Source organism: Neoarius graeffei, chromosome 10 (genome assembly GCF_027579695.1).
Source record: "Neoarius graeffei isolate fNeoGra1 chromosome 10, fNeoGra1.pri, whole genome shotgun sequence".
NCBI lineage: Eukaryota > Metazoa > Chordata > Actinopteri > Siluriformes > Ariidae > Neoarius > Neoarius graeffei.
Window position 1 is genome coordinate 21,945,198 of NC_083578.1, and position 26,830 is coordinate 21,972,027.

Sequence of the window (26,830 nt, forward strand, 5' to 3'; positions counted from 1 at the left end):
TCAGGAGAAAGCCGAAAACGAGCTTGGTAGCAGGTTTGTTCTAAATATGGTTTCCCTTTCAGGCGTTCTCATTTTCTGTTAGAATTTGGTAAAGAAAAAATGTATATAATTATTTACCAGCTTAAGGTCGGTCCGTCTCGTGAAATACCGTGACCGAGGTCTTGAAAATACTGACGAGGCCCCCGTATTTCACGATACGGACCGACCTGAAGCTGGTAAATAATTATATATGTATTTTTCTGCTCAATCCATATTATACTGAGCGTATTTCCCACATTTAATAAATACAAAGTACCTGCAACTTTCAGTTTTTTTTTTTTTTTTAAATCAAGGCTGAATACTTTCTTCTTTGCTGCTGCCTTTTATTAAAACAAATTTGAGGCTTTTGATTTCTTTCAGCACGACTGCAATGCATATTGCTTGGTTAGTGACCATAAGTTATACACTACTTTTCGTGATGCATTGTGGGATACTTTGAGTGCATGATATAGGGTGTAATAATGCTCACTATACGTTCAGGCAGAACTACAAAATAGCGACCTCACTGTATAGTCCACTGCAGTGGCGGCTGGTAGTCTTTCAAACAGGAGGCTGGTCGGTTACGATATTTCCAGATTTTAAAAGAAAAAACACATCAATTTTGCCCATACTCTTGCCTCTGATCTGGCTGATTGTTGGCAGGGTCACAAACTGTGAAATAACAGGTTCTTTTGGCCCATTAGCCTACTGTCCAATATACATGATGGTGGTGTTGGGGGGAGGGGTATATTTTAACATTTTATATTTTAAAATTGTGGCATGTTGTTTAAAAATTGATCATTATTGAAAGCAGCTCTTTGTCAGGAACCTCAGCAGTAACAGCAGAGTGTTCTGGAATAGGCACAAGCACTGACCTTGGGGAGCCAAACATAGAGCTGGGTGCCACACATTTCATTCAGTGACACTTTCCCTATATTTTCCTTATTTTGACTGAGAAATGTTTTATTGACAATTTTGATAACCCTTCACTTTTAATCCAGGTCTGTAGTGTGAAATGTTCTCAGCTGTGTTTTTGTTTAAAAATGTTTTCCAAATTGTAGCTGTGTTTTAATTCATATCCAGAAAAATATATATTCCACTATAATATACTCAGCATAAACATTTTAAATAGATTCTATATTTTTGGTCCATCCATGACATATTACTAAAGTAGCCTATTTACTGTTGTTGATGTGGGTCACTTGCTGTTAGCCAATTCACTTTCTCGTACCAGGAGAGCTGAAAGGAACGAGTATTATTCCCTACCTTTTTCACCAAGTCAATTTGAGGCGTTTAATTTTTTTTTAAATTTTTTAATTTAAAAATTAAAATTAATTTTAATTTTTTAAATTAATTTCTTTAATTTTAATTTTTTCCTCGAAAGGAAGACTGGCAAATGGCTTCGCCAAAATTAAATCAGCAATGCTTAGCATCCGTGCGCAGCTTTCTTGCTAGCTGACTAGCCCCCTCAAGTTCAAGTTCAGTCACTCAAATAAACTAAATTTCTGGAACTAAGATAGCAAACTTGGCAACACTATATTTACACTTTATTTACAATGAAAATATATACAAACTAAAAAAGCTGGTAGAAACCGTATGTAATGAATGAAATCGAAATGTAAGCTGATCTCTTACAATACACCACAGCACTTGCGAATCCGCATGGGACTGAACTGAGATTCATCGCTGCCTGTCTATATTTGAAACGAGCTGTCAATCAAAGAAAATATCCGGCCGCTTTCACCAATCACCAGTCTCCTCGCGGAAACTGCCATGTCCCTCCCACTGTGAGGCTCGGAGTCCGGTGGGCGGGCATTTTTGCAGTATTTGTCCAATAATCGTCTTGCATTTTGATATTGAAAAGCGCATAGCTCCCAAATGCCATTGAAGTGCACTGAGGCTGGGCTGCATCGCGCTGTCACGAGGGGGAAAAACTCACGCACACATTAGGCGAACTGGGGAAAGTTATAACGGAATGATTTCGCACTGTAGTGGGTTGAGCACATATATTTCTATGATTCTGGATCTGAAATAGCAAATGTTATAAGGTCGGCTATAACATAAGCCTAGTGCAATCCATCCTACACGATGTTCGTCATTTTTAGAGGAGGCTGAGCCTCCCTCGTTGTCTTAGAGCAATCGCCTGTGGTCCACTGTATAGTGAGTAGGGAGTGATTTTGGACTCAGGGATAATGTGGGTCTTGATGCACCTTTCATCACTGTGAACTTAAATCTCATGGCTGGGAGTGTAAAATCAGTTCACATGCATGCAGAATTCATGGCTGTGTCCTGAACTACATAACGCATACTAAGAAGTTTGCCTAAATTGTAGACACCAATGGTGCAATAATAACTATTTAGTAGACACTTCTGGATGCAGCTGAAGTATCTGCAACTTTGTGGACATACAGTGATTATCTGTTGTTTTGTCAGTGTGAGCAGAATTTCTGCTATATATTTGACCAAGGGCATTTATAGCTATTGAGAAGACCAGGGGCGAAGTCAAGTTTTCCTGGGGCGTGTATTTTTAAGGGAGTTTGGAATAGATAGGTTGGTGAGGTTGTATCTAACTTTTACAAGATATTATCACCCTCACACTTTCAAAGGTTAAAAAAAAGTTAAAGTCCTTCCCGCGCCATGTGGCGCATTGGGCAGCGCCGATCTCTGTTTCTGCAGCCCTCGGCCTCTCGCCTATTATATAGCTAGGGTTACAGTGGGGGGCTAGTCCTCTGGTAACCACGAGAGTTTAACTCCCCACTCGCATCTGCATTGCAGCGTGCCTTGCCAGATGGTAGTAGGTACCATTTTTATGATGGTCTTTGGTATGACCCGACCGTGAATAGAACTCCCGATCTCCCGATCGAGAGGCGGACACGCTACCACTAGGCCACTAGCCGGTCAATCAAAGGTTATGTCATCTTTATTAGTGATTTTTTTTTTTTTGCACTGCTCTTTTTATGTAGTTCACTTCAGTTTGTCTCCTTATTATTAAGTTATCATCAACACCCATAATGTCTGAGGAAACCGAGGCATGTGTCAGTTGACTTGAATATCACTAGTAAAATGTATCATCAGTTTAATAAAAATATAATTTCTCACTCGTATATGGGTCTGTCTCAGAAACTGGTCTCTCATTTGGGACATTATGGTCAAAAGATAAACTTTCTAATTTTCCTTTTATTTATTTATTTATTTATTTATTTTTTTTTTTTGCATTTACTTAACACTCAATGTTTCTTTTGTCATGTTTAATAAGAATAAAGATAGCATCTTGCTTTATCTGGCCTCCACTGTGGAAATTTTTTTGATTACAATTCAAATGCTTTTGTAAAATTGATTTCCATATAAAATAACTCCATCATGAAGAATTAAAGCCCCTCCTTCACAGATGAGTGAAAATATTGAATAAATTTCCTCTTTTTGATTGCTTGGGTTAAAAATGCCAAGTTATGATGACTGAATTGATTATTCACTTAAATATGAATAATATGATGCATTTTGGGTATTTGATATGGCGAAATAGGACACAATGGAAAAATCAAGAACACACCGGAAAGATGAGAATAACGGCGGTGGTAAAAGAACAGCGACTGTACCGGCTGAAGGTTGCGCGGGTCTCTGCTGCGGCGCGCGAGCAACGGGACATCACTACCACACCGGACGGAGTGCGAGGCGGGGGCGGGGCAAAATGACTGGCTGTAGATTCTATCAAAAGTTCGATCTAAATTGACCATGGTTGCAAAATATTGGCCAAAAATACGCAAACACTACGAAATATGAAAGTAAGATGAAAAAGAAACATTCTATTGCCTTATACTGCAAGACTAAAACCAAATAAAACTGTCAAAACTCACCTTTTCAGTGATAACGTCCGAACAGATCACCCGCGTAACAGAAAGACCGCAAATGGAAGCACGATCAACTTCTAACTGCTGGACTGGAAAATTCCATTCTACACATGCAAATTGTTAATGTGTGTCCTTCCCCGCACACAGATAACACGCTACGGTAAAAAATAGACCACGACTCATTTTATAGCTCAGAAATTCATACAAGACCAGCTACCATCGTAACATATTCTGTAAGAAACATATTCTATACCTAACTTTCAGCTTTCGTTTTAAAAAACAAAATCGCAGATTTATAACTAAATTTTTATATGGCGTAGTGATTTTAAGTTACTACTTTTGGTGAGGTTGTGACCTTGACCCTGAGGCTTTCCGTTTAGATCAAAACACACGATCGTATTGGTTTTGGGTCTGCGGAAAATGGAGTTACAACGGTGATCAAATATTTTACATGATGTTTTATTACGGTTATGATTATTCTGTGAGCGCACCAATCCTTAGGTGTATAAAGTTACGACTTAAAATACAATTAGTGATAACTGTAGACTTTTCAGTGGACTACAACCTTTTTAAGGGAACGCGATGTAGTCAACCATTTATCATGTCCCAGATCAAGCCGCCATTTTTCCACAAATTTGCAGAATTTTTGCCAAATTATGAATAGAGTATTCACATCAAAGATTTAGTTTTATCTGTATTATTTTTCATCATTTTATTTCAGATTAAAACCAACATCACCATTCAGAACCGTATTGTTTATTGACTGTGAGCATATTTAGTGGGGAACCCCCACAGTACCCAGTTTCTGAGACAGACCCATATCTGTTCTTTAGGACCACAAAGGCACAAATTCTAAACTACATTTTTATATTACAACATTCAAAATCCCAGATGACCTCCCATATTACAAGACTATGATCATGTATGTCTTCCAAGTTTCTCTCTCTCTCGCACATAAATACCATTTCTCCAATGCATCCAGGCTCAGTTGACTGCAGCAGCTCATTTGTGCTGTCTGGACCAAACAAATTTATGTTGACGTTAAAGCTAGACGGCCTTTCGATTTCATAAAATCGGCGAAATTTAGTTCCCTCTGAAATTTGGTCATTGTGATCTGTGTTTATTTCTGTAATATCTCACAAAATATCAGGCCATTCTGTGGCTGGGAAGTTATTTAATTTGAGCGGATTCCCGAGCAAATAATGTGCATGAAATCGCTCGCTTCGCGCAGTCGAGCAGACAGAAGAGGTCCGTGTGCTGTGCATGCGCAGGTTTACCTTTGACCGTGCACTGACCGGTCCATCATTCTGTTGCTAAACAAACAGGTGATCACACCGAGGTGCTCGCTGACCGCCAATATTTATTAGTTTGGTCCTGCGTTTCCTTTCTTTTGTATATAACATAACGTCTTTTCTTCTCGCTTTCCGTTACTGTAGTCGATCTTCCACGTTTCATTCGCATCCTCCATTGTCTTCTCCTGTTTCAAATTTGTATCCCACAATGCCTTGCGCGAACAGGGAAAGCCCACCACGTGATGCATGACTTAGTATCTTGAATTGGGTAATGGTGAAGCAGGTAAAAATAGCGGAGAATTTAGGGCCACATGGCCCGAAATTCATTAATTGTTCTAGTTTAAAAAAACAAATAAAATTAGAAGTCTGTGATTCGAATTCAGTAGCTTTCAGTCCACTAAACAAAGATAATTGGGTGTCGGGGAAAATTCTTTTTATGACCACTTAAAATCTGAAAGGCAGTCTAGCTTTAATATTGCATGGCAAAGCAAAAAAAAAATATTTTATCCCTGTATGTGACTAAAATGCCAGAGGCTGGCTACGGGATGGTCGGCTGGCTGGTTCTGCGTAGGCTACATGTAGCATTAAAACATATGATTAAATTATGTCAGGGCAACTATTGGTGTCTACATGAATACAAATTGTTGTTGACCTGTTAAATAAACGTAGTCGGGGCAAATAGACCACTACTGTAGATATTCATTAAACCACTCAAACTTCTGAGCTCGCCTGGCTCACTAAATCAAACCGGCCCTACGCTGTAAATTCAACATAACCAGGCTACACAGAGTTGTTTTTGTGCATTGACAATTTGATACGTTACATTGTTGATGCATTCTATAAACGCCCACGGTCGATGACTGACTTGCCATCTGTTTTCATCTTGAAAACTCCAACAATAGTGGATTTTTTTTTTTGGAAGTCATCTTCCAAGCAGTTCTGAATGTTCTTTTTCTGTTGGCGGTTACCAACATTTTGAATGTGCAGCGCTCAAATATGCCCCCCCACTTCAGGTAGCTAACTTGATCTAGCTACCTGAAGTACAGAGTAGAGAACAAAACGATCTCATCTGTTCACTTCCAGTGTGTGTATTTTTTTTTTTTTTTTTTTAATTAGCTTTCTGTTCTCTGTGCATTTTGTTGTCCAGCTTGTCAAAAATGCTAGCTATGAACCACAGTGTTAGCACTGTAGCTAAAACACAACAATAAATATACACACCAAGATGACGAACTCTCTCTCCTCATATAACAGTGTCAAAATATAAAAATATTTTAAAAACACGCACGTCATATAAGTGACTTCTTTAGCTCTAGCTAAACAACGTCACAACTGTCTAACAATACAAAGCCCACAGAGAGAGCAACCCGCTAATAAAGAACTTCACTAGTTTCCAAATAGTTTGAGAACTTTTGAGAAGTTGAGCCATGATGTTAGATACACCCGAGATGGAATTTCCAGTGAAAAATGGCATTTTAAATAATTGGAAATGAAAAACTTTTTTTATGAAAACCTGCTCTGTGAGTAAATTGGTAACTTATGTGAGTAGCTAACATGTTTCATGGCTGGTCAGTTAAAAATATCAAACTGTAAAATGAGTAAACTGTACGATGTACCTTTTTAATAATTGGAGCATCTTGTCATGGGCGGCACGGTGGTGTAGTGGTTAGCGCTGTCGCCTCACAGCAAGAAGGTCCGGGTTCGAGCCCCGTGGCTGGCGAGGGCCTTTCTGTGTGGAGTTTGCATGTTCTCCCCGTGTCCGCGTGGGTTTCCTCCGGGTGCTCCGGTTTCCCCCACAGTCCAAAGACATGCAGGTTAGGTTAACTGGTGACTCTAAATTGACCGTAGGTGTGAATGTGAGTGTGAATGGTTGTCTGTGTCAGCCCTGTGATGACCTGGCGACTTGTCCAGGGCAGGCTTTTAGATAGAGGGGCGTCTGGGCGTCTTTTCGACGCCCTGTACTGAAAAAAACAAGAAATTGGACGCCCTACTTTTTAGTACGACGCCCTAAAGACGCCCTAATATTTCCGCCCGTGTTATGTCCGGTAACTTAGCTGAATATGTTAAAAAATCGCCGAGTCTGAGCTTTCCGAGGATCTACAAGCTTTGTTGACACCGCCATTTTGGAAATTTCAGAAGTCTCGCTTTGACAGCTGTCTTTCCCGAAGACGCCCAGGGTTACCATAGCAACAGCACGAGCCCAGAGTACAAAATATAGGCACCCGCCGCAGAGCTACAGAAACACGCGTTTCTATGGCTGCACTAATTTCAAAGTTGTGAGAGCCCTCGTTATAAATAAATGGGTTATTAAATAAATTTGGTGTACAAAGCACTTGTAATATGCGTTCCCAGAGCAGAGGGGGAAAAGATGTATGCCTAGGAGACACTGGCATAAATATCCAGACAATATAGCCGTAGACTATATTGCCGCAGCTAAATGTGGAATGTAGTCTATAGAAAACCGGCCTTACCTGACATGTTATTTATCCCGAATAAATCCTTTTAACAGTAAATAACACATTTTCATGCAGATTTTCCCAACATTACAGGCTACGTAGTGGAGAGTGTGGTAGTCGAGCCGGCGGGTAGTATTTCTAGTAGGCTAAACAATAATCAAATACGACACGTTCTAAAGGATGCTGGGATTCCAAAGAACGCACGTGAAAAGGACGAACACGTGGGATATTTGGTAAGGAAGATAGCTTCTAGCTTTGTAATTAATGGGTTTCTATTGAAAAAACGAATACCATTATAATGTTTGAAGACTTAGCCATATTTCCTGTGTGTTTTTTTTCTTTGTTATACTAAATCTTTGGACGCTAGCGGCTTTGAAAGCAAAACTGGTCAGCCGGGGTTGGTTGTCACACTGTGTTCGGGGTTGGTTGTCACATGTAATGCAATTGCAATAGGTGCACTACTGACTGAGACAAACACAGCTACAACAAGCTTTATTTATGTAGTATTCTGCGATCAGAAAGCTTTATAGCTAATTTGTCATGCTTAATATGCAACTCCAGCTCAAAAAATCCCAGAAATATACCCATTTTAATAATAATATTCATTAAAAATATACGATACAAGAATGTTGTAACAAAGGCAAAAACACTTGGCTGTATTGCTCAAAATTTGCTGTCAAAATGAAGGAAATAGCATTTGAGAGCATTAGAAATTTCAAAATTTTCCGGGGGAGTACCCCCGGAACCCCCTAAAACACTCGTGCCAGCGGCGCTCAACGCGCCGCTACACCTCGCCACATACAGTGACACCTGCAAAAAAGTTAGACTCCCTAAAAAAAAATCCTGCCTAAAAGCCTGGTCCAGGGTGTACCCCACCTTTCGCCTGTAGTCAGCTGGGATAGGCTCCAGCTTGCCTGCGACCCTGTAGAACAGGATAAAGCGGCTCGAGATAATGAGATGAGCATATTGCGATCATTGCCAAATTGCTCGGGTATATGTCAAATAAAACACTTTGGGTCATACTGTTCCTGGAAAATAATCAGCTTGAGGTGTTAACAATTCATTCTATTATGTATCGGGCCACGTCACATGACCGCATCATTGATGAATTTCCCATAACTGCAGAACTTTCAAGGTTCCCCCCCTTATTTAATGTTTTGCTTGTGTTTGCAGAATAAAGACAACTCAGGAGCCACCGTCCTACACCTGGCTTCACGCTTCAGCCATCATGAGGTCACAGACTGGCTACTAAAGAGTGGAGAAGGGGATCCCAGCGTTGCCATGGATACAGGCGCTGTGCCTGTACACTACGCTGCTGCTAAAGGCGACTTGGCCATGCTCAGGCTACTATTGGGACACAGCCCAAAGTAAGACACCTAAATATAGGTGCACAGGGGTAGATTAACACCCAGGCTAGCCTATACGACAGCTTCGAGGCCCTCAGTGTGATCAGGGCCCATTGATTGATCAGATGTTTTTACCGGGCTGTATGGAATCAATTTTGTGCCAAAATGTTCATAGAATACTTTTGAAATATCAAACAAAAACGACAAATCAAAATACAAAAAAAGAAGGTCAATTTTTTTAACCTGGCAAACAAATCATTTGTGTAATCGTGCAAAATATCAGTCTATTACTCTTCAGAAACCTTTTATTTTTGTTCCGCGTCTTTCTCAGTTTTGTTTGACGTAATTTATTTTGGTTGCGATTCCAGCTTTCTCGTTTGCGCTCCCTGACTTTTTGCTTGCAGTTTTGGCACAAACTTCACGTGTGGGTGGGCTGTCCAGGAATGCATTCCCATTGGCTAACTTGTGTTTGACTGACAGCTACGCTCAGCTATTCCACGGAGGCTGTTGCGCCATTTCCTACTCTGATTCTGGCGGACTGTTTGACGAGTGACCGATCCATTGACGGTAAACAAGGATCGAGTGGACTTCAGTGGCGACTATGATATTGAATTTACACTTTGTTGAATTAATTCAATATCATAGTCGCCACTGAAGTCCACTCGATCCTTGTTTACCGTCAATGGATCGGTCACTCGTCAAACAGTCCGCCAGAATCCGAGTAGGGAATAGCTGAGTGTAGCTGTCAGTTAAACACAAGTTAGCCAATGGGAATGCGTTCCTGGACAGCCCACCCACACGTGAAGTTTGGGCCAAAACTGCAAGCAAAAAGTCAGGGAGCGCAAACGAGAAAGCTGGAATCGCAACCAAAATAAATTACGTCAAGCAAAACTGAGAAAGACGCGGAACAAAAATAAAAGGTTTCTGAAGAGTAATAGACTGATATTTTGCACGATTACACGAATAATTTGTTTGCCAGTCTAAAAAAATTGACTTTTTCTTCTTTTTTTTGTATTTTGATTTGTTGTTTTTGTTTGATATTTCAAAAGTATTGTATGAACATTTTGGCACAAAATTGATTCCACAGGGCTGAAGCTCAATACATGATTTATTTATTTATCATGTAAAGATGTACATGAGTGGTTATGGATGAATTAGTAATTTCATGGTATGAAAAAATCTTTTGAACCATAATATTTACCTCTGGTAGGGTCTGTAGGTTTGATATATAGATTTGTTCCACATTTTAGTATCTCATCTCATCTCATTATCTCTAGCCGCTTTATCCTGTTCTACAGGGTCGCAGGCAAGCTGGAGCCTATCCCAGCTGACTACGGGCGAAAGGCGGGGTACACCCTGGACAAGTCGCCAGGTCATCACAGGGCTGACACATAGACACAGACAACCATTCACACTCACATTCACACCTACGCTCAATTTAGAGTCACCAGTTAACCTAACCTGCATGTCTTTGGACTGTGGGGGGAAACCGGAGCACCCGGAGGAAACCCACGCGGACACGGGGAGAACATGCAAACTCCACACAGAAAGGCCCTCGCCGGCCCCGGGGCTCGAACCCGGACCTTCTTGCTGTGAGGCGACAGCGCTAACCACTACACCACCGTGCCGCCCACATTTTAGTATATCATGTTGATTTATAAAATCTGAAAAATTTATTTACACAACATGCCTACAACTTTAAAGGTGAAAATTGTTGTTTTATTGTCGCACAAACAAATCCTGGAAACCCGATATTTCATTGAAAATAGTACAAAGACAACGTATCAAATGCTGAAACTGAGAATTTTTGTTTTTTGAAAAATATACACTCATTTTGAATTTGATGTCAGCAACACATTTCAGAAAAGTTGTGACGGGGCAACAAAAGGCTGAAAAAAGTTGTGTAATGCTAAAAAAAAAAATTTGGTTAATTGGCAACAGGTCAGTAACATGATTTGGGTATAAAAAAAGCATCCCAGAGAGGCGGAGTCTCTCAGAAGTAAAGATGGGGAGGGGTTCACCGCTCTATGAAAGACTGTGCGGGCAAACAGTGCAACAATTTAAAAATAATGTTCTTAAATGTTAAATTGCAAAGAATTTGGGGATCACATCATCTATGGTACATAATATCATGAAAAGATTCGGAGAATCCGGAGAAATCTCTGTATGCAAGAGACAAGGATGAAAACTTGCATTGGATGCCTGTAATCTTCAGGACCTCAGGTGACACTGCATTAAAAGCAGACACGTGTCTGTAGTGGAAATCACTGTATGAGCTCAGGAACATTTCAGAAAAAATAGTCTGTGAAAACAGTTCATTACTGCGTCCACAAATGCAAGTTAAAACCAGATATAAACAATATCCAGAAACACCATCACCTTCTCTGGGCCCAAGCTCTTTTACGATGGACTGAGGCGAAGTGGAAAATTGTCCCGAGGTCTGAAAAATCAAAAGTAGAAATTCTTTTTAGAAATCATGGACACCATGTACTTCAGCCTAAAGAAGAGAGGGACCATCTGGCTTGTTATCAGTGCACAGTTGAAAAGCCAGCATCTGTGATGGTATGAGGGTGCATTAGTGCACATGACACGGATAGCTTGTACATCTGGGAAGGCTCCATTAATGCTGAATGATATATGCACGTTTCAGAGCAATATGCTGCCATCCAGACAAAATCTTTTTCAGGGCAGGCCTTCCTTCTTTCAGCAAGACGATGCCAAACCGCTTTCTGCACATATTACAACTGCATGGCTCTGTAGTAAAAGAGTCCAGGTGCTAAACTGGCCTGCCTGCGGTCCAGACCTGTCTCCCATTTAAAATATTTGGCGCATTATGAAGCACAAAATATGACCAAGCTGTTGAGCAGCTGAAATTGTATATCAAGCAAGAATGGGACAACATTTTCTCTTTCAAAAGTACAGCAACTGGTCTCCTCAGTTCCCCAAACGTTTAGAGTATTGTTAAAAGTAGAGGTGATGCAACACTGTGGTAAACATGCCTCTGTCCCAACTTTTTTGAAACTTGTTGCTGACATCAAATTCAAAATGAGGAGTGTATATATATTTAAAAAAAAAAAAAAAACCAATAAAACTTCAGTTTTTTGGAATTGGGGTTGTAGCACAGGGATTCTTTTACTGTAAACAAAACGCACAATTAAAAAAATTAAACTTATGACAAATCAGCATTGAATGTTAAAAATACTAACCAAACCATTATTACTACATTTTTGTTCTAGTTGTCAGTTATTTGGTGCATGTCACACAAGTCATGTTGGTCATCTTTATAAGGTTTTTCAGTCCATGGTGCGTTATATTTTCTTCAACTTTTGGGATATGTAGCAAAACAGCAGTGTCAAATAACCTCTGCGTTTCACTGTCTTGTCTACCTCTCGTGACACACACACACACACACACACACACACACCACGCACGCACGCACTGTTGCTAATCAGATCTGTCTCAGAGGAGCTCTGCTCCACAGAGATAACACTTAACCCTTATGGCCTTGTTATTGTGATTCGGATTCTACATGCACCATTGAACACGTACATCCTTAACGACGACACCCAGGCCTTTTGTGTAATTTCCAAATCAAGTGGCAACATGCAGGTGCATCTCCATTCATAAATCCAATATATATCTTGTATGCGACCTCGAAACGGTTCAGACAGCTCTCAAGATCCTCAGCTAGCTGACATTTTTATTGTTTCCTTTCCTTAAACAGTCAAATACGCAACAGTTGACAGAAAACACTTGAAGTTTGAAACATGGCCATGTAATGATTTTGCAGTCTTCAGTTGTCATGTTACAGTAAGATGTACCGGTATAAGACAGTAGTGAGACCAGCTGTGATGTATGGATTGGAGACCGTACCCTTAAAGCAGGGCTATTCAACTTTAGTTCCAAGAGGGCCGATTGGAAATATCACTGAGTTTTCGGGGGCCGCATACAAAAAGACACTGCAAAATAATTGCATCCAACTGCATTTAATGTCAAAGCAAAATTTTATCCAGTGCAAAAGCAATTACTCAAATTTGTAAACAAAAAACACACCATCTAACTTTTTTTTTTTAAATAGTTTTTGATTTAGCTATTTCAATTTGATTTTATGCTGACATAACACACTTGTCCATAACACACAACACTATCCATCCAAAACATTCTTCCTTCTGACAAAAAAAAGTTTTCTGTTGACGTCCTCAGCAAGCAACTCCACTCTACGTAGGGTAGTTGTGTCTGATAGAGGCACTTTCTTGACAGCTGAAATTACAGTTTCTTTCATTTTTTCGTCAGTTAGCACCTCATCTATGACCGCTAGCATGCATTCCCTCACTGTCTCTGCCTCTGTGAAGGGTCGTTTTTTACGAGTTAGCGTCCAGGCCACTCGCAGTGATGCTGACACGGCCCTCTCTTGAGCTGTACAAAAGTGACCAAGAGCCACTTGACTGTTTTTAAATGATCCGACCAGTCCTTGTACCTTTTTCCTCCGTTCCTCCGAGCCCTCGGGAAAGTTAGTGGAAAAGGAGCTGTGGTTTGAAGAGAAGTGCCTCTTGACATTTTATATTCCTTCATTACAGCAATGGATTCATTGCACAATAAACATGTGGGTCTCCTACTTGTTGAAGAGGGTAAAATGAATAAATATTTATCAGTCCATTCTACTTTAAACTGACGATTCTCGTCGTCAATTCGACGTTTGGCTTTAGACAGAGCAATCTTCAACCCACTTGTGGGAATGAGATTGTTTACTATTAACGGCACGCTCTGCTTTCGAATCTTGGCGACTTGAAATTGTTACACAGAGACGTATGACACGGAGCTGCAGACCTATCAGTGGCATTTATTTTTATTTTTATTTTAATTCAACGCTAATTTTCTCGCAAATATTCAATCAGGAAAGGTCAGGTTGAGCAGTTTCATGTGTTGCGTGAAAACTCAAGAATTAGTATGACCATTGGGGGCAGCGTTGCGCTACTTGCAAATCATAGGCCTATGCTCGACAATCACAGCAAGTATGATTCAGCAAGATCACGAGGAGTCCGTTCTCATGGCGGGCCGCACAAAATTTTCATCGGGCCGCATCTGGCCCGCGGGCCGCTAGTTGAATAGGCCTGCCTTAAGGCCCGGTCACACAGCGCTTTACGGCTTTATCACGGCCAAAACCCGTCAAAAAGTGCTCTCCCGTGAAGCAGACGATGTTGTTCGTGTTGATGTCGAACTTAAGACGTGTTACAGTCGATATACAGACGTGACAGGACGCAGGGGAAAATCGGAACGGCGTCGGACGCGGCAAAAAGTTTTGGACTGCTCAAAACTTTAGACCGCGGACAACCACGGCCGGCACACGTGGTAAAGACGTGCAACACACGTGAAAAACACGTGATAATCAGTGTCCCGGCCGTTATTAAAACTTGGGGAGACGTGGTAAGACGCGAAAGTTTGGCGGTCTATCACGGGCAGAGCACGGTCATCGGACGGGTGTTACGCGTTGGTATCACGGGATATAGCGTGTGTTTAGCGGCTTATCACTGAGAAATGGATTTTTCCGCGTACATACCACTGTCTAAGCCCGTTAAACGACGTCTCAAACAAGTTCTAAATTCGATTGATCACTGTCTAATCACTTCTGCATCACTTCTGATTTGCGGCATGTAAATACCGTAATTTTCTGAGACCTCGGCACTTGCAGTCTAGATGTCAAGGGGTGAACATGAACCCTCAACGCTGTGATGTCCTCATCTTAATGCTCCAGCACCAACAGAACCAACTGATACAGGCTCAACATATCCTACCGCTTTTATATGCGCAGCAAGCCGCTCTTCCAACGATGCTGAGCCGCGGTTACCCGTGATTTGACAGTGCTGCAGCAGTGAAACAGCCGCCGACGGCCATACCCCGTACAAAGCACGGCAAAGCCAAAAATTGACCAAAAATTACCACTTACGACCACGTCCACCAGATTTTTGTATCTTTTTGTACGTGATATAGACGCGGAGTGCTGTGTGACCGGGCCTTTAAAGAGACAGGAGGCAAAGTTGGAGGTGGCGGAGTTGAGGATGTTAAGGTTTGCGATGGGAGGTTGGACAGGATAAGGAACGAGCGCATCAGAGGGACAGCACATGTGGAGAGCTTGGGAATTAAGCTGAGAGAGATGAGACTGAGATGGTATGGGCACATCCTGAGAAGAGATGCAGAGCATGTTGGAAGGAGAATGTTGAGGATGGAGCTGCCAGGCAAACGAAAACGAGGAAGGCCAAAGAGGAGATACATGGATGTGGTGAGGGAGGACATGAAAGTGGCAGGTGTGGTAGAGAAGGATGCGGAAGACAGGGAGCAATGGAGACGAAAGATCCACTGTGGCGACCCCTAATCGGGAGCAACCAAAAGAAGAAAGTTGTCGTGTTATAGTGAGCCTCTTTTGAGATGCTTTTCTGCTCACCGTGGCTGTAAAGAGTGGTAATTTGAGTTACTGTAGACTTCCTATCAGTGTAAACCGGTCTGGCCATTCTCCTCTGACCTCTCACATCAACAGCGCCTGCAGAACTACTGCTCACTGGATGTTTTTTGTTTTTCACACCAAATTCTGGAGACTTTTGTGTGTGGAAATCCCAGGAGATGAGCACTCGACCTCATGTGGCACCACAACCATGCCATGGTCAAAAATCACGGAGAGATTTTTATCCTCGTTATATTTTTCCCCAGTCTGACGTTTGATGTGAAATTTAACTCAAGCTCTTGACCTCTGCTTGCATGATTTTATGCATTGTGCTGCTGCCCTGTGATTGGCTGAGTGGATAACTGCATGAGTACACAGATGTATAGGTGTTGTTAATTAACTGGTTAGTATGTGTATATACTTTTAAGAGGTGGGTTGCATCCGACGTCACATCCACCTCATTAGATATGCAAGACGTGAAGTGGTGGTCAGCTAAGCTCGCTGTTCACAAAGCGTTTCTATCGCTGGGTGCCTTGCTAATCGTTAAAATGCCCTACACTTGTGGTGTTTTGCACGGTTCGAATCAAACAAACCGTGAAACTGATAAATGTTTCTTCCGGGTTCCCTGTGAAGTGATGAGGGGTGAAAGAGCAAAGGACTTCTCGCCATTTTTTCCATCGTTTAGTGATGTTTTGAAGTTCAGGAGACGCTTCAGTCCTCATGTGTTTTTGTTTACTGTTTGATCGTGGTCACTACGGTATATTGTAAAGTAACTCGTATGTTTTCACTTTATTTATTAGGATGTCCTAGCAGTGTTTACAAGGACGATGATGTCAATTGGGCTCCTACACTGAACTAGATAGATAAGATAATCAAGATGAGCCATGTAAACACAAAAGTAGAGCTCACGAGTTAACAGCACGAAACTGCTTCCCCGGCCATGCAGTTACAGTGAGCCGTGATGACTTCTCCATCCTGTTTCACCAATACCCAGGTCTTTTAAAGGGGCTTCTGTGGATCTTCGTGAATGATTGATTTACCTGGAGAGAAGAGCAGGGAGGATTGAGAATCGAGTGGCTGTGGTTTGTTTACACCCGATACTAAAACTTATAGCGTCCTAGTAATCAATCATCGCAAAGATGCATAGAAAGAGCTCAAAAAATGCCTCCTTACCCAGGCGTAAATGATACAGGATTTATCTTGTAGTGTCTTGATCTCTAGCTCTTTAACCCAGCCATATATATATATATATATATATATATATATATATATATATATATATATATATAAATAAAAGTTGTACGCCTCCATGCTCTTCCAGGTTTTCATCTGTGCGTCCGTGTAGAACGATGTCTGCAGCACCAGGTAGTTTGAGATATCAGGAAACTCAACGGGAGGATAATTTTTCAAATCATAGGAAAAATCCTTCTTTACTAGCGTGTAAGGATCTATCCTATTGCAAAGAGCAACTTTCTGAAGGGATCTTGACGGTGCATTGGCCTCTAAACTGCGAAAATAGTCAGAGTCGGTTTCACTAGCTCTCTGCATAACGGCAGCCATTTCAGTTTGTCTGACCACCACTTTATTCACCGGAAGTAAACGCGCAAGCAAAAGTCACGTGACTGAATCCAACCCAGGCCCGGCGCCAGGAACAGTTTACTAAGGGGGCAATTAGAAATCGCAAGGGGGCAAATATTTTTTCATATAGTCTGTAGTAGTGATGGCGGTCTGACAACGTGTTTCAAACAATTAACTGCGCCAACCACAAAACCACGGCCCTTTTAGTCTGGGAAAATCATGTGGCATATTACCAGGGCAGTTGCGCTTTATCAGCCCCCGTGCCCACCTGTTACCCCTCCCCTCCAATTTTCTCACAGACACGCGTTACAACCGGAAAGATGCCAAACATAAAACAACACACACAAACCTACAGGCAAGTCCTTTACATTTAAAGTACATACAAATAGCTCCGCGGCATGAAAACAAAACGTCAATGCAAGTCTAAGGTACTTGGCTCGGCGGCCAAAATCATAATTTAAAAAAAATTAACAGACCCCGCGGCTGCGCCAGTTCCTGACTCGCACCGAGTCAACGCTAACCACTTAATCCGCGATCCCAGTTTAGGCGTGTAGGGGACTAAACACTCTGAAGTGATGAATTTTCACCCCCGCTGCATGGGGGGTGACGTCAACGACATATTCTTACGCTATTTGCGCACAAAGCGGACCATATATGAACACATACACCAACATAAACGGAGATAAACTTAGCCTACAAAGAAAGAAAATGGATTCACAATATTGTGATTGAATTCGTTTAATTCGGCGGGGGAAAGACTACTCCCGTAAACTTGACTGCATATTACAGGATATTGCAGAGACAGTGCACTTGTAAGTGTGCATGTAAAACCCCCGCCCGCACGACCCCTCCCCTTGTCCTTATCACAGGTCTGTGTGTGCGCAGCTGTGTCAGCATTTCACACATACACCCACAATAACTAGTAGTCCCGAGTAGTTAGGATTGATACATATGTCTAAAACAGGGTTAATATTAAATTCAGGCTTTTTGAAATAATCCTACCTTAATACAGTTGAATTCTACGATTGCAATGTAAAATCATAACAACCAATCAGATTTGTTCTACCGTGCCAGTTTTAGTAGTGATTTATGTGAAATGTATATTTGTGCAATGCTCAACCACTTAATATTTCGTATTTGAAAATGCAAATTATTAATACGTCTATAATACATTATATTTTCATAAGAAAACAATTGTGATCTGAGTCTCCGTTGAGGGGGCGGGGCTGTAGCCACGAGGGGGCGACGCCCCCTTTTGCCCCCCCATGGCGCCGGGCCTGATCCAACCTATAGCAACTGCAGGCACTCCTCCTTTGCTTGTACATTCACTGGCCATTTTATGATGTACATCAAACTTGGTCATTAATTTTATGTATTTACAATCTCATCTAGTGCTATGCACAATTTATCAGTCAAACGCAATGTTGAAAAGGGAGCGTTATTTGAGTGGTGTCTTTTATGACCCTGCCTGCCAGTGTTTTTGGACATTCTTGCCATTTTGACCGTGATTCCTAGAAAAGCCCGAATGTAACAACAATCTACACGCATCCTATAGCTCATGACTCCTTTGCATTACAAATTAAGTCTGTATGCTGGTTACAAATTGAGTTTCTACATTGTTTACATTTGTTGCTGCCTGCAGGGATTATTTCCCAAAAGGCAACCCAGGAATAATGAGAAATATTTGTCTCAGGTTCTCGCGTCTCATCTTAATTAAAGTCCAAATACCCAATGACATTCCGCACTTTTATAATTACATATTTTTCCTATTAGATTTACCATAGTCACTGAATAATTTATATTTTTTTCGTGGTCCGGTTTCCGTCAAATCCTGCGCGCTGATTGGCTGGCGAGCGGGTCCGTATGCTACGTTACGGACCTCTGGCGACTCGGTCGTTCACAACAACGAATTTTAATTTTACATCATGGATAGTGATAACGACAGTGTTCACAGTGAAAGCGAGTTTTACTACCCTGAGGAAGAAGAAATAAAATAAAACATTTCAGGAGAAAGCTAAAAACCTCTAACTGTTGCTAACACCAAGCAAAAACATGGCTGAATCCTGAATGACTCAATTTTGTATAAATAGGGGACTACATAGGCAGCAAAATGTAGTTTTGTTTTGTTTTTTCCTGCCATGGAAGTGCACTTGTATACCGAGGAGGAAGCCATTTGCATTACAGCCGTGAATGAGGATTCAAAATGGCGGCTCGGCTCGGTTTTCCCTTTCGGCCACTCTCGTTTTCTGTTAGAATTTGGTAAAGAAAAAAATAAAGATATTATTTACCAGCTTAAGGTCGGTCCGTATGGTGAAATACCATGACCTCAGCCTCGGTCAGTACTTTCAAGACCTCGGTCATGGTATTTCACGATACAGACCTCCCAGCTGGTAAATTTATTTTTATAATATGCTCCAAGATGAATAACTTAATAATAATCCATAAATAGAGTGGCACTTGCTAAAAGGCTTACATGTGGGCTGGATACACTTGCAGCATGAGTGAGTTTTAGGCCTAGTCTGGACTGCCCCAAAGGCGCGTTCACTCTAGGCGTTCCCTTTCTTCCTCTTGAGTTGGATAGCTGCAAGACTCCTGAAATTTTCATAAGGAAGAAAGCTGTGCTAGTGCTCAGTACCCGAGTCCCATTCAGCAGTGTGTGCTTTTGTTACCATGGTGACCCCCTGGCATAATGAGGTAAACAAATACTGTTGAATAGAGGTCCGCTTTCTGCCGGACCTGCCTTGTGTTGATAGGGTTGTTTTCGAAGACAGGAGATAACACCCCCATGGCAGAATCCGTTACCTTGCTGAAATATGGCAGATTTGGGATGTGTGCCAAATGCTGAGAATGATCCGTATTAGGGTTATAGTGCTCTTATTATAGTGTACTTGAGGACAGGTTTGATAGTGTTTCAATGTTGATACAATACAACTGCATTGGGATGCTTTATTATGATGCTACTCTCTGAGGTGACGCCACAGAGATTGTTCTGTATAATTTGGTAACTGAAAAACCCAAAAAAGGTAATCATGCAGTTTCTTAATACTGGACTTGAGAAAATAAGCAAGCTATATGAAATGGGGAATGACACTAGACTTAAGTGCTGCTACAATCATAAAGACTGTCCTGAGCTCATTCTAAGACTTGTATTCACAATATGCTGATACAGTACTGTTTGATCTTAGGGTATGCGGTCAGGTTCATCTCAAGGTTTCTTCCTCATATTGCCTCAGGGAGATTTTCCTTACCTCTGTTACCTCTTGCTTGTTCATTAGGGATCTGAAATCTCCACTCAAGTTTCTGCAGAGCTGCTTTGTCAAAAGCCCTGCGATGACCTGGCGACTTGTCCAGGGTGTGCCCTGCCTCTTGCCCATAGTCAGCTGGGATAGGCTCCAGCTTGCCTGCGACCCTGCACAGGATAAGTGGCTACAGATAATGGATGGATGGATGGGGTCGGCACGGTGGTGTAGTGGTTAGCGCTGTCGCCTCATGGCAAGAAGGTCCTGGGTTCGAGCCCAGTGGCCGGCGAGGGCCTTTCTGTGTGGAATTTGTATGTTCTCCCCGTGTCTGCGTGGGTTTCCTCCGGGTGCTCTGGTTTCCCCCACAGTCCAAAGACATGCAGGTTAGGTTAACTGGTGGCTAGGGTGCATCAGTTGCCCTCACTTTCATAAAATCCGATGCATTTTTGTTTGGGTGTTCCTTTTCACCAATAAAGACATCCTGTTAAATTTTTTGACCATATTCAAAAGTCTAATGGTGGCACCATGAGGTTCAGTTTTTGCCAAAAAACGCTTATTTTATGTTTTCGCGTAAGGTTTGAATCACAATGTTGGACTCCATTTATTGATTTCTTGTGAGCCAGAGATCATGTTAAGAACCTTTGCAAGGGATTGAGAAGCATTAATGTGATTCATAATATATTTGTATTGTTTAAAAGTAGTTGAAGAATGATTCAATGAACAGCTAAAACTCAAACTGTGCTTGATAATATATTTAGAATATGTACTAAAAATGTGTATCTAAGATATTTGGTATACTCTATAAGGTGCCATAATGCTTCATGAAAACTGATCATAAGTCATAAAATGGCAGCTTTTTCCAAAACTTTGAGCTCCTGGTGCCACCATTAAACTTTTGAATTTTGTCAAAATATTTCACCCAGTGTGTTTTCTTACCAAAAGGAACATAAAAACAAAAATGCATCATGATCGGAGGAACTTTTCATTTTTAGGGGGCAACTGATGCACCCTACTGGTGGCTCTAAATTGATTGTGAATGGTTGTCTGTGTGTCAGCCCTGCGATAACCTGGCGACTTGTCCAGGGTGTACCCCGCCTTTCACCCGTAGTCAGCTGGGATAGGCTCCAGCTTGCCTGCGACCCTGTAGAACAGGATAAAGCAGCTACAGATAATGGATGGATGGATGGATGCTTTGTCACAATATCCATTGTTAAGTTCTATGCAAATACAACCCCGATTCCAAAAAAGTTGGGACAAAGTACAAATTGTAAATAAAAACGGAGTGCAATAATTTACAAATCTCAAAAACTGATATTGTATTCACAATAGAACATAGACAACATATCAAATGTCGAAAGTGAGACATTTTGAAATTTCATGCCAAATATTGGCTCATTTGAAATTTCATGACAGCAGCACATCTCAAAAAAGTTGGGACAGGGACAATAAGAGGCTGGAAAAGTTAAAGGTACAAAAAAGGAACAGCTGGAGGACCAAATTGCAACTCATTAGATCAATTGGCAATAGGTCATTAACATGACTGGGTATAAAAAGAGCATCTTGGAGTGGCAGCGGCTCTCAGAAGTAAAGATGGGAAGAGGATCACCAATCCCCCTAATTCTGCGCCGACAAATAGTGGAGCAATATCAGAAAGGAGTTCGACAGTGTAAAATTGCAAAGAGTTTGAACATATCATCATCTACAGTGCATAATATCATTAAAAGATTCAGAGAATCTGGAAGAATCTCTGTGCGTAAGGGTCAAGGCCGGAAAACCATACTGGGTGCCCGTGATCTTCGGGCCCTTAGACGGCACTGCATCACATACAGGCATGCTTCTGTATTGGAAATCACAAAATGGGCTCAGGAATATTTCCAGAGAACATTATCTGTGAACACAATTCACCGTGCCATCCACCGTTGCCAGCGAAAACTCTATAGTTCAAAGAAGAAGCCGTATCTAAACATGATCCAGAAGCGCAGACGTCTTCTCTGGGCCAAGGCTCATTTAAAATGGACTGTGGCAAAGTGGAAAACTGCTCTGTGGTCAGATGAATCAAAATTTGAAGTTCTTTATGGAAATCAGGGACGCCGTGTCATTCGGACTAAAGAGGAGAAGGACGACCCAAGTTGTTATCAGCGCTCAGTTCAGAAGCCTGCATCTCTGATGGTATGGGGTTGCATTAGTGCGTGTGGCATGGGCAGCTTACACATCTGGAAAGACACCATCAATGCTGAAAGGTATATCCAGGTTCTAGAGCAACATATGCTCCCATCCAGACGACGTCTCTTTCAGGGAAGACCTTGCATTTTCCAACATGACAATGCCAAACCACATACTGCATCAATTACAGCATCATGGCTGCGTAGAAGAAGGGTCCGGGTACTGAACTGGCCAGCCTGCAGTCCAGATCTTTCACCCATAGAAAACATTTGGCGCATCATAAAACGGAAGATACGTCAAAAAAGACCTAAGACAGTTGAGCAACTAGAATCCTACATTAGACAAGAATGGGTTAACATTCCTCTCCCTAAACTTGAGCAACTTGTCTCCTCAGTCCCCAGACGTTTACAGACTGTTGTAAAGAGAAAAGGGGATGTCTCACAGTGGTAAACATGGCCTTGTCCCAACTTTTTTGAGATGTGTTGTTGTCATGAAATTTAAAATCACCTTATTTTTCTCTTTAAATGATACATTTTCTCAGTTTAAACATTTGATATGTCATCTATGTTCCATTCTGAATAAAATATGGAATTTTGAAACTTCCACGTCATTTGCATTCCGTTTTTCTTTACAACTTGTACTTTCTCCCAACTTTTTTGGAATCGGGGTTGTAAAATGGACGTGAATTGACTTGAACGACCACCCCAGTTTTAGTGCTGTACCACAACGATGAAGCAATTATTAATGTATCATATAAGAGAAACTTACATTGGAGGTGTAATGACTTTTACCCCCCATACAAAACTGAAACACTTTCTTTCTTCTGTAGCAAACACCAGATAAGCAGAAGGCTAAACGTCTCAGTAGCGCCGTATCACAAATGAATAGTATTTCATTATTGAACTGTGATTTGTCAAAAAGCCTAAATTGTCCAAACTTGGTTCTTTGCTATCTGTTCTGTACAGCAGACATGCTGGCTGTTATCGACTGGTATTTACACCAGATGTTTAATGGTGTAGAATGTGTCCTTCGTTGGGATATCCGAGTCCTCTAATGAAAGAAAGAAAGGGATTGGAGACAGATGTAGATAAAGCACCAGGACGGTGTGGCAGCAATTTACGAGCGCGGATCAGATTGAGCTTTTGTCCGCTCGTATCCTGTTGTCACAGGCTGTGGGCTATATTTTGTAGCTGTCTGCTGATAACGCTAATGGTGTGTGTGTGTATACACACACGGACATAAAACTTGCCAGAAACGTAAAACTCTGCATGGCAGTGGGCACTTAGTGCAGATTAAAGGCTTTAGCTGGCCTTAACAAGTGTTTCAGTTAGGGCTGTGCTTGTTTGTCATCAGTTGCTCACGATATCGTACCATATATATATATATATATATATATATATATATATATATATATATATATATATATATATATATAGAGTTAAACGATGTCTTTAATGTATTGTAAGCAGAGGACGCGAATACGTTTGGCGCCAAAATTATTCAATCAATGAGTCTCGAGATGAGGCCATGGAGACATGGGGGACGTAATTAGCGGCTTGCAGCGTCTGTAGCAGAGCGCATTGAAACTTAACAATCTACTGATAACAACATACCGATTGAGCCACTTCCAGTTGATATTATCCAAGCAAACTTCAGATTTGGGTCACCAAATGTCTAAAGATGTTATCTACTTCGTCATTTGTGTTTCAATAACAAAAGTCGGACAATAAAGGCACAAATAACAGATATTGGATACTAATTAGACAACAAACAGCCATTACGGCATGCTGCTGCCTTAAGACACTGATTCTGATTGGCTGGCTTATAATACACCAGCCAATCAGAATGAGGGTTTCAAAAAGTAGTTTGGATGAAAAAAAGGCTCATTTCTAGCGCGCATGCCTTGAATAACTGGAAGCGCCAATTGTAAATAAAAACGTTTTTGGTTGGAACAGGTTGCAAGCGTGAATTTCCATCGATTTCTGGCATGAAACATGCTTTAAATCAAGTGAAAATTGATGACAGAACCGGGAGATATGCATGAAATGTGTCCTATATGGGATTTTCGATTTTCAAGTGAGTAAACGATATCGTACCCCCGAAAATCGTGCATGATCGAGTATCGCGAGCTGTGAGCACAGCCCTAGTTTCAGTACAAAGAGAGCGACCATGGTGAAGTGTACATATTCAAAAATGAAAATGCCAAACTAGAAGGGCACTCAGTACAGTGTGTGCCTCCACCAAGCCACGTCTTAGAATATTGAGATGTTTACTATGTTTATAGATTGTACATATCTGGATTCACATCAAAATCTAATCAATTGTTCCTTGGCCCATGGTAGAGCCCTGCACTCCCGCGGGAGTCCCGCGGGACCCGACGCAAAGCAGTGCGGCGCGGGACAAATTTTGAAAGCTCATTGAGGACGCGGGAGGGGGAGTGCACAATGCGGGCGCGGGCGGGAGAGGTGATAAGCTGCAGTCCCGCTGACTAAAAACGTGTTTAAAATAAAATTTATAAATTATTAATTTATGTCTATCGTATAATTTGTGCTGGATATTTTATTTGGCGTTAATAAAAACATTTTAAGATGCCTAAATTTGCGGATGTGGTCTAATCTCGCGTACGTTTCCGATTCCTTTCCGCTCTTCCGTGTTTGAGATCTCCGATCATGGCAGAAGAGCAGAGCTCCTCTAGTGAAGCTCACAGTGCTTCAGAAGTAAGTGCTGCTTTAAAAAGAGGTACATTTACCGTTAAAAAGTCAAGAGTATTAGTCCAAAGTATTAAAAAAAATATATATTAAAAAGTATTAACTAGTATTAAAAAGGACTGTGTATCGCACAGATTGTTCAATTTAAAGCGAGAAATAGACAGTGTATAATCTGAGGAGCTGGTTGTGGTTGCGCAGCACTTCATATGAGAGGAGAATGAAATCGCGGTTGGAATCATAACGCCACATAGTCTGGTTAACACCAGACCATATCACAAGTGAAATATGGTCTGGAATCCGCCTATTGAATTTCTCGTAGGGGAGGTGTGGTTTATGATTGTCAACGGCCGTTTATTGGACGTTGCGAATGTCTATCATTTGGCGTATACGTAGCCCATGGCCAATCATGGCAGTTGTACCCGGTGACGTAGTTAGAGCGACGAAGAGGCGAAGAAAGACTGTAACGCCAAACGCTGTTCTTTTTTTTAAAACAAACTTTCGCTCTAAACTATTCAGAACAGTGTCTAAAGCTTGATCGAAAGTTTGGTTCGTATCGCTCGCCGCCATGTTAAATGTGATCCGTAAACAGTCCCAAATAAACTACAAGCTTCCGTTTGTCGAGTAGTACGCATCACCGTCTTTCCACCCCTCCCCACTCTCTGATTGGCTCCCTAACTCGGGTGAGCCTTTAGACCGTAGTTTCCATGCTGTCTTTTCAGATCGGAACGATTGTGCAAAGCAGCATGGGATTTCCCAGGCTAAACGCCACAGACTCGGAAGTGGGAGTGCGAGTGCGCAAAGCGAGAGCTGTCAATCATGAGCGCATGCAGTGCTCACTTGGAATGTGTTAGCAGAATGTCAGAGTCCAAACAATTAATTTACAATAAATGAAGGATCGGTCAGTGGAGAGCTCAGCTAAGCTCAGCATGTTTAATTCCCCAAGCCAATGACAAGAACTTTTGTGAGAAATAACGCGAACGTCTGCATCATGCGGGATTTACGGGCGGGAGCGGGACAAAATATGGCAGGCGCGGGCGGGAGCGGGACTGAAAATCATAATTCTTTGCGGGAGCGGGCGGGAGCGGGACTGCACAATGCGGGAGCGGGACTGAAAATCATAATTCTTTGCGGGAGCGGGACTGCACAATGCAGGAGCGGGCGGGAGTGGGACTGAAAATCTTAATTCTTTGCGGGAGCGGGCGGGACTGCACAATGCGGGAGCGGGACTGAAAATCATAATTCTTTGCGGGAGCGGGCGGGAGCGGGACTGCACAATGCGGGAGCGGGACTGAAAATCATAATTCTTTGCGGGAGCGGGACTGCACAATGCAGGAGCGGGCGGGAGCGGGACTGAAGATCTTAATTCTTTGCGGGAGCGGGACTGCACAATGCGGGAGCGGGACTGAAAATCATAATTCTTTGCGGGAGCGGGACTGCACAATGCGGGAGCGGGACTGAAAATCATAATTCTTTGCGGGAGTGGGCAGGAGCGGGACTGCACAATGCAGGAGCGGGCGGGAGCGGGACTGAAAATCATAATTCTTTGCGGGAGCGGGCGGGAGTGGGCGGGAGCGGGACTGAAAATTCTGTCCCACGCAGACCTCTAGCCCATGGCCCACCTTTCCTCAAAATTTCATCAAAATCTGTTCACTGCTTTTTGAGTTACGTTGGGAACAGACAAACAAACGGAGGCGACAACACTAAGTCGCACTTTACTCATGAGACATCTCGGTAGGGTCTTCCTCTTTG

General features: G+C 41.9%; 1 protein-coding gene across 3 annotated transcripts in view; it reads left to right on the forward strand.

The window, feature by feature from the left end:
- Positions 1-26,830, forward strand: part of espn (espin) — a 186,688-nt gene that overhangs the window by 32,520 nt on the left and 127,338 nt on the right. For all 3 annotated transcript variants that reach the window (XM_060931530.1, XM_060931531.1, XM_060931533.1), the window contains exon 3: positions 8,785-8,978. In XM_060931530.1, the coding sequence (XP_060787513.1) occupies positions 8,785-8,978 (194 nt within the window). The remainder of the gene's footprint in view (positions 1-8,784; positions 8,979-26,830) is intronic.